General features: G+C 42.5%; 2 protein-coding genes across 4 annotated transcripts; both read left to right on the forward strand.

Annotated features, from left to right (window-relative positions):
* The first annotated feature begins 94 nt into the window (after positions 1-94).
* On the forward strand, positions 95-3,748 carry LOC105662735 (uncharacterized). Of its 2 annotated transcripts, XR_013038633.1 has the most exons (4): positions 95-749; positions 1,248-1,458; positions 2,037-3,162; positions 3,249-3,748. XR_013038633.1 is itself a non-coding variant. In XM_012287588.2 (3 exons), exons 1-3 carry the CDS (start codon positions 528-530, stop codon positions 2,051-2,053), a joined length of 450 nt encoding a protein of 149 aa, XP_012142978.1. In that variant the 5' UTR covers positions 95-527; the 3' UTR covers positions 2,054-3,748. The 2 variants fall into 2 exon arrangements, 1 of the variants encoding a protein (XP_012142978.1); XM_012287588.2 differs by having other exon boundaries at positions 2,037-3,748.
* A 1,160-nt stretch (positions 3,749-4,908) lies between these two features.
* Positions 4,909-12,846, forward strand: LOC100880908 (uncharacterized). Of its 2 annotated transcripts, none has more exons than XM_012287570.2 (6): positions 4,909-6,906; positions 7,299-7,437; positions 8,792-9,009; positions 9,611-9,800; positions 11,727-11,845; positions 12,005-12,566. In XM_012287570.2, exons 1-5 carry the CDS (start codon positions 6,810-6,812, stop codon positions 11,767-11,769), a joined length of 687 nt encoding a protein of 228 aa, XP_012142960.1. In that variant the 5' UTR covers positions 4,909-6,809; the 3' UTR covers positions 11,770-11,845; positions 12,005-12,566. The 2 variants fall into 2 exon arrangements, with proteins under 2 accessions (XP_012142960.1, XP_003704365.2); XM_003704317.3 differs by lacking the exon at positions 12,005-12,566 and adding an exon at positions 12,711-12,846 and having other exon boundaries at positions 4,912-6,906.
* The last annotated feature ends 358 nt before the right edge of the window (positions 12,847-13,204 follow it).

A 13,204-nucleotide genomic window follows, 5' to 3' on the forward strand; every position in this document is an offset into this window, starting at 1 on the left:
GTGTAAAGACACAGAGGAATCGCGGTCGATGCTATGTTTGGCGAGCGCAATTTTCCAGAGTTATAAACTCGGTCAATTTACCGTATCGATCAGAAGTCGCGTGTGAATAAGGACATCGCAAGCTCGTTCTATCGATTATTTCAAGCCTGTCCAGTGTTCAGCCGGTGATAAGACCGAACGGACAAATGGGAGACAAAACAGTCGTCGCCGGGTACGTGGTCGCGTTTGAAAGGTTTCCCGTCGTTTCGAGACCAGACGAAAAATCAAAAAGCAAGCGAATGAGATAGGGCATTTCGCGTGTTTGTCGTGTGTCATCAACCCGGTAAGTAAGGGGAACAGGTGTCTGGCGTGGTAAATTAAGTGGCGCCGACGGCGTTATGCATCCCGAAAATAACAAGATTTTTTTTAGATTGTTCGTGACTCGATGCCGCTTGATCGATTCGCGCGACGTCTCGTTTCTTCGCTACTTTTTAGTCTTAATAGAGCCATTTTCGTAGCGTGCTTTCGCACCATGCGCGATTAACGATATGGCCCGGCTTTATTACGAATGTAACGTGGCCCTGAAAAACGGCACCGAAGACATTGAAACGATTAAACCGTACGCGTGCACCCCAGATAAATATTGCTTGTATTGTTGTTGCAATTCTCAGTGTTGTCTGCTGGTACAAAGACGGCCGCCACGACACTTTTGGGAAGCCTGGTACTTTTGGCTAGGCGTTGCGTTACTCGTTGTTTTCATCATATCTTCGGTAAGCCATCGTGAAGCGATGATCTTACAGGAAACCACTTGTAACCACTTGGCGTAACTAGGCGAGGCCCAAGGTGGTCCCAAATATACTGACCCAAGAAATAAATACTCATACGAAATATTCTATGATCAAGATTGAGAAACTTGACCCACGTTGCAATTTTCTTTAAGCTAATCCTAGTTACGTCCATTTTTATTTGCTCCCAGATTCCGACAAGCTTTTGCACTTGGAAAAATCATTACGTTATTAAACCAACGATAATTTAAACAATGCTGTAACACATACTTCTATGTAAGAAGATCGATGTGCAAAAGCTAATAAAAATCTGAGGAAGTAAATTTTATGAAGTAAAATCAATCACGAAAATTAAGAAAAAGTGACAAGTCGTGTTGTTTACGTCTGTTTGTCGTATCAGTAGAAACGATGTAGCATGTTCTTCTAGTTTTCTGTTCGATCGTTAATTTTCTAAGGGGCTTTTTGATTCCTTTTTGAAACTAGGTGAGCAGCTATATAGTCAGTAATTGCAGACATACTATTCAAGGTGTACCATTAAGACACAGCACACACGACAATCGACGAAACGATCATGGTAGTCCGCCAGGAAGCAACCAGAACGAGATATCGATAAGTATAATCCCGACATCGGAGTTTTTCCCGTCGCACAGAAAAATGTTTGTGGTCGCCTCGCAGCCGACAGTCAGTCACCTTAGTGAGTAACAATTTTACTCTCCCTTGTGAAAGGGCTTTGACGGTATCAATTTCAAACTTGTTAAAACGTTATTATTACGACAAAAATTTAAATCATACATTGTATAATGTTAGTGTACGAGTTGTCGTTTCCTGATAATAATAATTCTGTGGTTTTCCTAGTTGATTATTTTACTGAACCGTGATACGGGAATAAAAACCGGAGCACGTACATTATTTCAGAGAATGTTATTACCGGTGAAACTTCAAAGTTTACGAGTATTTTTTACAACTTTTCAATGTTTTGTAAAATTAGAATTTATACTGTTTGAAACTTGCAGAAGTTCTCAATCGTACACTTCGTTCCTGCTACTAATTTTTACCATTTTCACTTATCTGTGGAACTCCAAAGCGTACAATCGAACATGCGCCTTTTATGCATTCTAAATGCAATTTGTACCCGCGATAAGATAAACCAGATCCAATGTAGACGTTCCAAAGCCCTTTCAAGATTCGATTAAACTCGATAACAAAACAATAAACAAGAGTAATTGATGCAATCTCGTATTAATATCGCGCCTGCATTGATTTATATTGCAGCCCCTGTTGTTGCGTGAAGTTTTAACAAAACGATTATGAGGACGAAGGGGGAAGGGACTGGAAGATCATCGTCTGGCATTTTGCACGGTAATGTTGCTCGAAAGACATCGTGTCGTTTCAAGAGCTACTTTGATCGACCAGAACAACCTAATCGCGTCATTACCTTCCGGACATTTAAGATAAACTTTTTACGTTAGCTTTCTTAGACATAATTGGCAGCAGGTCGATTAGTGGCAGCATTTTAAAGAAATGAGAAGCGGATTACCTCCTTCATAGTTCTTGTGAACGATCCTTCAAAAATTTAAGAAATACGAAAGTTGTTTTGGAAATTTAATAACTCAATTTGAGAAATGCGAAGATTTAGATATTTCTAAAATTATGTTAAAATTCAGTGAGCTGAATTTGACAAAAAATCAGCAAATATTTCTGAAAAATTCTTGAACGAATGCTGACCGAAAAAATTGGAAGCCGCGATAATGTCAGAGGAGTACAAATTGCGGAACGGAATTGATTAGGCCCAAAGTTGTTTCGTCACTCCCGAACATCGGGCAAACATTTTTGGGATTTTTGAAGCGACGAGCTTTCTGCTTCCATTCGATCGAGCACGAAGCAAGCAACTCGATCGAAACTCGTTCCGGAGGTCCCGAATGGGCGTAACTCCCATTAACAATTAAGAAGACACGCTCCGAGCCTGGTCGACGTACCTGGTCGGCTACCAACAGATCGGGGGCTAATTAAAAAGGACAATCGAACGAATGCAACTCGAGGCGACGTGTACTCCCTTATCTTTTCGCGCATCTTTCTTCGTCCCTCTCTCTTTTATCCTTAGCATCTGTCTTTCTCTTCATCTGCTCGACTCTTCGTCTTCCTTTTTCCTTTTACCAGCTCCCCGCCGCTTTCCTGTTTCAAGATCGATCCCTCGATAGCGGTTAATCGCGGTAATCTTCGCAGAAGGGAGGAATCGAGAGGAACTTTAACGTCTGTTAAACCGCACTGGCGTATTCTCGGAGACACGAACGAATCTAGATGTTCTCGATCCTCATCTTTGAATGTCTAGAAACGTAATCGAGGAATCCCTGATCGACATTCGAGACGCAGTTTGCGCGCTAGGATGGCTTTTAAATAGGTAACAAAAAATTTAACTCCGGTAGTTATGCTACAGTGATCGTTCGTGCTGGTTTTATCGGTACAGTATTGATTAAAATATTTCAGATTACCTGCAGAATATCAGCCTGATAGTCTACCGACAGCTGATAGTCTCGATTTTTAATAAAATATTGATATTGCGAGTTGAATCACTACGATTAAAATGACCGTAGTGTGGTTTTCACTTTTTTATCGAATACACTGCGGAAGTGAATGGTTGCTCCGAGGATCTATCGCGCCAAGATTCGATTTGATCATTTTTCATTGCATATCCTATGTTCCTTTATTGCAATGACTGGCTGTGATCATGTCAATTGGTACAAATTAAAATTCGTGTAAAATGCATTTACGTAGTACGATTTGCAGTGATATTCCACGTTACGAAACAAGCGAGAAAAAATAATTAACATGCACCGAAAAAAAACAGATGCACGTTTGACATTTCGCACAAGTGTGATCGTGTTAATTAGTTGCATAGGATGAGAGTGGAAACTACGATTACAAACGGTTGTACCAATGAACGAAAATTTTCTGAATAAACAATTGCGAGGTGTTACAGTTGTTAACATTTGTACGTTTCTTATTCTCCCCAAGCTTTTCGAGAAACTCCAGTTCTCACGATTCGATCACTCGGGTAATTAGTGTTAATTAGGGTAGCATTGCGTGGTGAAGATTTTTATTAAAACAAATGAATATATATATACACGTATCTTGATCGAAATTAAGGAAATAATCGTCCGTGAAAGGACGCGGTCGCAACAAGATATTCGCGGGAAGGAATTTAAATTGGCTGCTCCTCACCTCGACGAAAACGTTTCCGATACATTTTAATAAATTAACCGGCTGAAAGAAATCCTTGTGCTCCCAGCAAATCTTTTTTACGGCGAACACTTGATCCGTTCTCGTTGCAATAAGAAATAGCAAGAGAGTAAGTAGACTGCCGGCGACCTCGTTCGGCTGTAACGAAGTGTCATTCCGATAACCCAGGCCAGCTTTTACTGTCACTCGACGGACGACGATAAAGAAATGTGCAACCAGTGGGGCTCTGCTTAATGTTGCATGGACAGGAAACCAACCAGAGAATTAAACTCTCGTCTGCCTGGTTGCTGGATGCCGATCATCGCTATTGAGACGTTCGATCGTTCAAACTGTTAGCCATTTATTTATTCGCGATGTAATTTTACGACGTGTAGCTGGAACGTTAGAAATAACCAGTAGAACTCACGGTAATGCGGATAATCGAGGATGAATTTTGTAACGTTGAATCCAACGTAATTAAATTACTCGGATTGCTAATAGCAACCGTTTGAAGCTTCCAGGTTTTTAACAAACATAAAGTCCAATCTCAATGCCACTTTCCAGCGTCGTTAACGAGGATTCTGTAGCGACAAAGATTTGTTGCATCTGTGCGATACGAAACATGTCACGGAAAGATATGACCGCGACCGCGGTCTAGACATTATTGTTCCAATAAATCGGTCGAATTTAGGAGAACTTCTCTCGCGAAAAAAGAGTCCCGCCAGAATTCTTTAAAAGCGACGTGGTCTTTGAACTATGAAAACACGACGTGAAAAAGTGTCGTACCGTTGAAAGCCAGCAGACGATAAAAGAGCGAAGGATAAATGAATTTTCGAGGCGAGTGCATTGAACGTCGATTGCGCAATTCATGCAACGGCTAAATAACAGACTCGACCGAAGAGGAGAATTTTCGCGGTCGACCGAGCTCGAAGAAGCTCCGTTGTTCCATCTGGAAGTCGTCCGCGAAACGTTTCCCGTGCCGGTGCGAAGCGCGTACGAGTTCGTGTTGTTCTTCCAATAAATCGGTCGACTTTAAAAGAGGCCGGGACGCGCAAAAAGGCGGGCGAAATCCGGCAAAAGTACGAATAAATTGCGAACGGGGAGACTGACGCAGATTATGCCGGAGGGGTCGCGAGAAAAACGACCGGCCAGACGGACAGACGGAGAGACAAAAGCTATTAGCTGCCTCGATAAGTACTTACACGGAGAAATCGTAACTTTGATCTCTTATTTTTGTACGGACGCTAGAATATTATTTGCAACCATTAGTACGATTGGGTCTGACAATCCACCCACACCTCGCGCTCGCAAGAAATATGTACGTGTTTCGACCAAAATGTAAATAAGCAGCGCGAAATAGCATTTTCATCCATATTTATTGATATTGGAGTTTATATAAGAGCTCTTTTTATAAGTAAGAGGCTTGTTTACGAAATTTGACACTGTAAAGTGAAAGGGAATGATAGGTTAATGTTCGTAATTAGTTCAGTGTCCATAAAAATAGTTTAGAAGCTAGTTCATAAAAATGCCTGATCGTGGCTAATATTCTGGAGTTTATGTAGAGAATCTGTGCGATTTGAGCCCAGTCACGTTCGAACATCGGAGAAATACATTCTCGATACTCGATTTTCTATCGGTTTCGATTTTGCAGAATATTGATTTAGGTGTAGGGTCACCCATGCATGATGGATTATGTAGCTTAACTTTGGTATACAAGTCTTGGACAATAATAAACCTTGAAACACTTTGAATCGATATCAAGAACAAAACTTTGGGAGATATTTAATGCGTGAGTATGAAACATGCTTGCGAAACACAAGATTTTACGTCTGAATGAAAATCATTCTGCAACGGGTAAACCACGAGCGATGCGTACAAGAAAAGCGAAGCTCGCAAAAAGAGAAAGACTCGTCCGCGAAGAATGTCCTCGAGGGAAGCGATTGGACATCCGATCGAAGCGACAAAGTTATGCGAGGAAAGAATATCAGCGATGACGGAATTAAAATAGACGTAGAAGTAAAAATTCGTGAGGTTGTTGCTGGTGCGAAAAGAGAAAGGAAAGAGGAGAAAAAGAATGACGAGAAGAGTAGCAGCGAAAACGAGGAGTACAGGTCGAGGAAAAGAGAAGGATGGAGTTTAGGTTTCAGTGGGAGGTACTAAAATTAGAGGAGCCCACGCTGCTTACAAGTCTGTTCTTGTAGCTTCCTTCGGACATTTTCAAATAGTCCTTTACGCCGATAACACAGCCGTGTTTTCGCGACGTCTCGTTGTCAGTCGCGACTAGGCGCCGTGATTCTGCGTTCGATTCGATCAGCTTTTACGAGTGACTTCCCCAACGGAGAGAGATACGGTTGCCTCCTTGGAACCTATTCAACCTCCAAGTGCCTCTAGTTTATTCCAACTGGCAACAGACTTTCAATAATTCGTCCTCCTTCTACTTTTATTATTCACAATTATCCGTTGGTCGATGAGGCTCGATCGAATACCGTCGGATAATCTATCGATATCGATCATCTTTAAACCCGTTCGTTTCGAGTGTCACTGAATAATTTCACGTCATCGAGTGCTGGCTTCCCTTTGCTCGTTTAATCGTGCGGTTTTTTTGATCAAGATCGTTGTCCACCGTTCCGGCCACAGACTGGCTTTTCAAGATGATAATATATAATCCTGTCTCCTGCACGCATTTCAAGTGGCTCTCGCACAGATAACGAACCGATCCTGCATCGCAACCGATCCCCTTATCAATGAGATTGTTCCCCGAGACAACCGTGAACGATTCTTTGCATTATCGAGAGTTTCGCGAGTGTCGGATTCCGTCGAGATCACGGCATGTATTTCGATCGATCGGTTATCGAGCCAGCGATCTGCGCGCGTTTCTTCCTGGTGTTCTTGATTCTTCTGTCGAGCAACGTCCAACGAACGGAAGGTGAGTCGGTTTGATATATCTCGGAACTTTGTTATCGATTTTTCGCAGCTATGTAATTGCTTAGGAACACGGACATGCACATACTATCACGCTATCTGTACACCTATAAATTGATGCACCGTGACACGTAGCGAATGTCGTTCCTTTCAACTAATGCACGAACTCTGCCCACGAGGGCGCGGTACGTCCACGTGCAAATTCACTGCGGACATACATACTCCTCTACTTGAACATTTCAAAATTTGAGACTTTCAATTAACATCTTCCTAGATTTATAAATTTTCAAATTCACGATCCAAGTTTCCTAAAGCTCCAGTCTGCAAATCTGTAAATTCCAGCCCCCTAAAAATTCAAAATGCACTAGTTTGTCTTCATCTGTGAACATTTTGTAGGAAGAAAATGCGTGTGCACGAACAGGGTGTGCAAGGAAGCCGGAGTGGACACGTGCAAGACGAGATTCTTCTGTTACACGGAACTGATCCTGAATGGAAACCAGGAATTCGGGAGGAACGCGACGAGAGGATGCACAGGGTTGGTATATTAAGAATTTTTCTTCTCGATGAATTCGCGTTGGTTCGATTTGACGGACGAGACACATTTTTAGAATTTTAAGCGTTTTCTATTCTCGCGCGGGGAAATAAACTTGCTCGACGAAAGAGATGCGGAATTCGCGCAGCGACGACACCGGTAATATTCGATAAAAAGAAAACTTCCGACCTATAACCTTTCTGTTGTTATTGGACAGTAAATTCCAACGGTACGAGTCAACATCGAAAACGATTTAATTTTTGCCGGATCCAGCGGCGATCGACGTTCCGCTATAAATTCACTGGACGCTTTTATGGTAAGCAGATAACCTTGACGAGATAATCGGACTCGAAAGGTTTTGACGAATCTTCTTTTTTCTTCTTCTTGTCTTTCTCTGACCATACCGGGACGGACGTCAAAAATCATTCCGATGCGAATAATCAAGCAGTTTTTATTGCATCCCAATTAAATTCTCTAACGGTTATCGGTAGATAACCGCGGTATCAATTACCCACGATGACCAGAAGGAAAAAATTAATTTTTACCGAAGATAAGAATGTTGTTCGCGAAACAACTGTAACTGACCCCCTTTTCGATCGAATACTCCCCTTCGCCCCTTCCATAATACTCGAGGCTAGCACGCACAGTGGACTGTGCAGAAATATTTTATAACAGTCGTACATTTATGCATGATTTTTGAAAGAATTTCGAGAAGCACAAATCTTCATAACTTTTCTAATAATTCGCACCAGATTTATGTTAGAAATAAAGAAAAAGTATATGACAATACCAAAGTAACATGTAATGAAACACAAGTCCCTGGTCCGTTAGACTCCTCGATCGACTTTAAACACCAACAAAATTGTCGAATCATGATTTTAATTTTCTATCTTCACGTTGATTAACACGTTAATTGGTACAGTGAAGACTGCTGTACATACCATAAAGATTATTAAGAACAAGGGTACATAATCTTTCAATTTCATCTTTACCGTTAATCGTCTCAACACGAGCCCTTAAACGTTCCCTTCGCTTGTGCAAATAATTAATTCAATCGAATTCGCATCTGGTAGTTAAAACATATCTGGAGCTGCGATAAAATCGAATGAATATTAAGAAAGAGAACTGCTGAGTCATAAAAGATTCGATGAACTGTCGACACATCATTTTTTCGATAGCCGCTACTTTCGCAAAAGGACTTTGCGAATAGCTGACGGTGCGACAATACGGTATTGAAATGTAGCTACGTAAATCGTGCGAAATGGTTATTTAAATCCGGGACTGTATCGCCGGGGTCACGGAACTTTATCGAGTAAGAGCCCGTTTTATCGGTACGTTGTGCGTTGCCATTGCTCAGGGGTGCCACGCCGCTGTTGTGCGAGACAAAGTCCCAGAGCACGAGGTCGTCGCAAACGGACAATGTGGACCGATCGTCGACCGGCTGGATCCATATGCCCTGGCACAGATTGAAGTGTTGCGACAGCCACGACTACTGTAATGCCGAGCACCAAGTAAACGTGTCCACGTGGATCCACGAGGGGCCGGTTCGTGTCGAACCCACCTTGGACCATGCCGGTAAATAAATCCACGTTTAACCTCTTTCGTAACACTCCGATCTACAACCATTAGAGGTGTCCGGGAACTCCAAGTATTCCAGCGACCGCTCGTTTGGGTTCATGGAAACCAGTTTCGGTAGACTCTCGGTCGCGTGGCTGTAATTTGGAAATTCTACGCTTGGGCTCTGAGAATTTGGGAGATTCAGAGTTGGAGATCTGCGAATTGGGAGGTTGTGATTTGGGGAAATTTAGCTATTTGGGAAATGTGGGAAGTTGGAAGATTTGGAGATTTAAAATTGAGACTTGAATCTTTGGAAATTTAACAAGTTAAAATTTGGAGTTCTGAGATCTCAGATTTGTACCTCAGAGATTCAAGGATTCAGAAATTTGGAGATTGAAAAATTTAATGATTTAGAGATTTAGAAACGAAGATTCAGAACACATAAAGATTTTATCATCCCAATACTTCATAGCTCTCAAAATATTGAAGAACTTGGAATCGTAATGCTTCTCAAGCTCCATTAATAAAAATTTCACTTCCATAATTTTTCTATGAACCTGCATTGAATATGAACCCTAAGAACCCTATGAATAAATATTAAGATAAAGTTTGTGTACAGGTACCCTGAACGCGGTGCCAAACGAGAACCTAATGGGATCGATCGAATCAGATCAAGGACCGATGAGCGGAGGACGAAAATCGTCGGATCAATTTGTTCAGAACCGCGTGAAGCCTCTTCACGTTGCCGCGCTGGTGTTGGCGATCGCTGCTCTGATATCGGTGCTAGCAGCTTGCTACGTTATTACAAGGTCTGCAAAATGTTACTTGAATCGCACACTCGAAGAAAGGTGTCTCTTGCAACTTTTTACCGTGTTGATTTTACCGAGGAGGAAAACAGGTCTGGCAAAGACGCTTCAATAAAGAGCGTGTTTTACGATGCCAAGCACGAGCATCGTACGGGAGTTTCACGAACGAGAGTTTGACGTATTGCCAGCCATGTTTTTTGACTTTTCTTTTTCTGATTCCATAGACGATTATAAACAACGTAATTTTTAATCCGTCGCTATTCGTATGTTTTCTCTCGTTTGCCTGGAGAAATATTCTTGTATTTTTCCCACGTTTCCTTGATTCGTAGCCAAAAACCGGTCGGTCCCTTTATTAAAGAAACAACGTTGGTATGTAAGGTTGTAATTGTAATTGCTTGGCATTGGTTCGCTGGCATAGAGCAGCTTGCCAGCCGCTCTCCAGCGCAGCGTTTCAAATTCACGATCAAAGCAAAAGTTTCGATTCGTTCTTCTGTCGTCGAGTAGGAAAAGCTGCATGCCGAGCCAGAAATGTCAGAACCAGAGGCGTTTACGTTTTCGAAGGCGAGCGGCTACCTTCGTTGTAAGTACATACGTATTAGATGACGCGCGTGTTCCCTCGCTTTGTTCCCACCCCGTTTAAAAGACGATTGAAAAATCCCATTGGAAAGCGGCGACGCAACGAAAAGCCTTGTGCTAATATTAACTCCGGCGACCCGTTAACAATCGCCGTTCACGAGGTTACAAACTGCAACTGTCTCTCGATAGTCGTCGATGTTACGGTCAATCGAGTGCTCGCGCGTCGAAAATCGGTAACGCGTGTACCGAAGCTAGATTATCGGCTTAACCGGACAGTTCAGACTTGAAATATTACCGATATTAATACCTCGTGTACAAGGAGTCCTCTCATTGCCGATCCGATAAGCCTGCCACGTGCGACGTGTCTCGCCTTACTGTCGATACTTCTCGATAAACAATCAAGAATTATGCGCTCTGCCGCAAATCAAATCAACTATTTTTATTGACAGCTTTTTACGCTAGGTTACCTAGATGGACGCGAGGGTGCGGTCCATTGACATGTAAATACATTCATCGTGTCACCTTTTTTCAAATACTCTAAGTTTATGAATTTTCACACCCCTACAGTATATTTTCATGTTCCCAAGTTCTATATGTATCATAGTTATGCGAATAACTTAAAATTGCTGATCGGAGGACCACAGCGGTCACATCCTCTCAACCCCAAATTGAAAACCGCGATGGAACAAAACGAACCGCGACGTATCGAGCCAAACTGCCAGCGGTTTCCGTCCAAGGCTGTTTTTATCTGCACGGGTTTTCATCTTCGTTTTCTGAGGTGGCCGATTTCGGTGGGTTCCGTCTGGCCGCTTTGTCGCCGCTCACTAAAAGCCGCGCAACTGTCCTCTCTTATCAAAAGCCTCCACTTTCGAGGGATCCCTCGAAACAGATAGCGAGACCCCGAATACCCGCCAGGGGTCTACCCTCTAATCTTCGGACCCCGAACGGTTAAGTGGGTTTTCGAGTTCGGGAATGTCCTGGCCTTCGGTTCGCGTATACACCTACGTGGACGTGTTGCTTCCTTTCCTTCTTTCTTTATCTCGCCCTCGAACCGTGTACATTCGAGCGAGCGTGTCCAACGATATCGCGTTCCTTTCCCGATTTCTTCGTGTTTCACACGGCCGACCGTGGCCACGTTTCTAATGACGTTGCCTTGTCACGAGGATAACGCGGGCGCCACAGATTTTTCCTTATCAATTCGCCTCGAGTGCACAGAAAATAGAGGTGAATCACGGTGCGCTTTTTAGTAAACGCGTTTCCGTTGCGTCTACTGTTTTTATCGACAGATATCTTTCTTGTTCAAAACTTTAATAGGTTTAGTCCTAACGAGATTTTCATTTTGTTCGTTTACAGGTTCTTGAAAACCAACCCTTATACCATTAGCAACATGGAATAACGTTGATTCTTGTTGGGGTTGTTGGCACCGACCGAAGGGTCTCTGTGTTCTTTCATTGTTGGGTAACTGTAATTAGGTAAGCTTAATTCATCTTCAATCTTCGTCACTAACTCAGCGTTTAACAACGTTGGAAATGATATCAGTCTTATGCGAACATTAAAAATGCTCGTACAAGTATGCGGACACATCTTAATTGTACGCCCCTGATCAGCTAACGAATGTAAAATATAAATAGGAACTAGCCATGCAGGAGATAACTACCGCCGACAGGCTAAACGAGTCCGTGCTGAAAAGATTTTTGTCACGGATAATACCGGACAGCTTTCGAGTCCTAGCCAGTAGCGTTGGAAGATAATTGACTACACTCAACGCGAGTAACGCGGTGCATATCAATTTTCTTTGCAAAATATTTACCCTTGATGTTGCAACAGTTCCTTTATGTCTCTAGATAGTGTCGAGACTTACAATTTGAAACTTAGTAATTCTGCGACGTACATTAAAGAAACGTCTCGTTACCATAACACGGTTTTATGAGCGCCTCATTTTCGATGTTAACATCTTTACGGTCAATGTTAGACAACGCAAACGTTTAATTATACTATATATAATTGTTTATTTTACATTGATAACGATTAAATAAAAAGCAAAGGAATCTACATGAACGTATAGCTAACAAGATGAGGTTTGGGTCCTAAGTCCTGCAATTAGTTAGAGCTAACAGCCAAATAGGAAAACAAGGAGAATAAACTTGTCTCTGAATTCCTGAAGCTCATCTTGGTCGCACAGTATTAGTTGAAGAGGTAAAAAAATATGACGAACCATTAATTCGTGCAATCATCAAAGATTAATGTTGAAGCCTCTAGCTTCGACGTCCAAATTCTTAATTATGTACTCGACAAAATTGTGTCTACTTGAATCGAAGCTTGTTGGTGTTTATTCAGGGTGACACACGGTTCCCGCTGGATTTGAAACGTGGGATGCTTTCGAGAATCATCGAGTGCATGACGAGGCACGACGAGGGACAGTATCGAGCAAACCCGAAACTATGTAACCCGGTGAAATCTTTTGTTTCGAACGGAATGACTAACACCGGGCCCCTGCTATTCGAATTCCGTCCATTCGGTTACACGGCTCCGAAACCCAGGTGCTTCGTTCGTTTCCATGCAATTAGTCATCCTTAGCAGGCTGGGAGCAAATAACCATGGCAGGGAGCCGAAGGGACAACGTGTGAATCGTGTTCAGACGCTATCGAGGAGTCTCGTGCTGAACGCGAAGCGCGCGACAGGAAGTGAAAAGCAAATTGAACGGTAGTGAAGAGCCGCTGTCGATGCCAGTGTGTACATTGATAAGATAAATTGTTATGCGTACGGCAAACTGCATTCCCGTTTACACGTTTTACATTTTTATCACGAGCGGTCGATCGGGAAATTCGTGG

Source organism: Megachile rotundata, chromosome 6, assembly GCF_050947335.1.
Source record: "Megachile rotundata isolate GNS110a chromosome 6, iyMegRotu1, whole genome shotgun sequence".
In the NCBI taxonomy this organism is placed as follows: domain Eukaryota; kingdom Metazoa; phylum Arthropoda; class Insecta; order Hymenoptera; family Megachilidae; genus Megachile; species Megachile rotundata.

What these genes read in the sequence shown, in the direction of transcription:
- LOC105662735 (XM_012287588.2), top strand. Translation starts at nt 528, where the DNA reads ATGGCCCGGCTTTATTACGAATGTAACGTGGCCCTGAAAAACGGCACC. An exon ending in TTGTTTTCATCATATCTTCG is followed by an intron (nt 750 to 1,247) that starts GTAAGCCATCGT and finishes TTTTGAAACTAG; the next exon opens with GTGAGCAGCTATATAGTCAG.
- LOC100880908 (XM_012287570.2), top strand. Translation starts at nt 6,810, where the DNA reads ATGTATTTCGATCGATCGGTTATCGAGCCAGCGATCTGCGCGCGTTTC. An exon ending in CAACGTCCAACGAACGGAAG is followed by an intron (nt 6,907 to 7,298) that starts GTGAGTCGGTTT and finishes AACATTTTGTAG; the next exon opens with GAAGAAAATGCGTGTGCACG. An exon ending in GCTTGCTACGTTATTACAAG is followed by an intron (nt 9,801 to 11,726) that starts GTCTGCAAAATG and finishes GTTCGTTTACAG; the next exon opens with GTTCTTGAAAACCAACCCTT.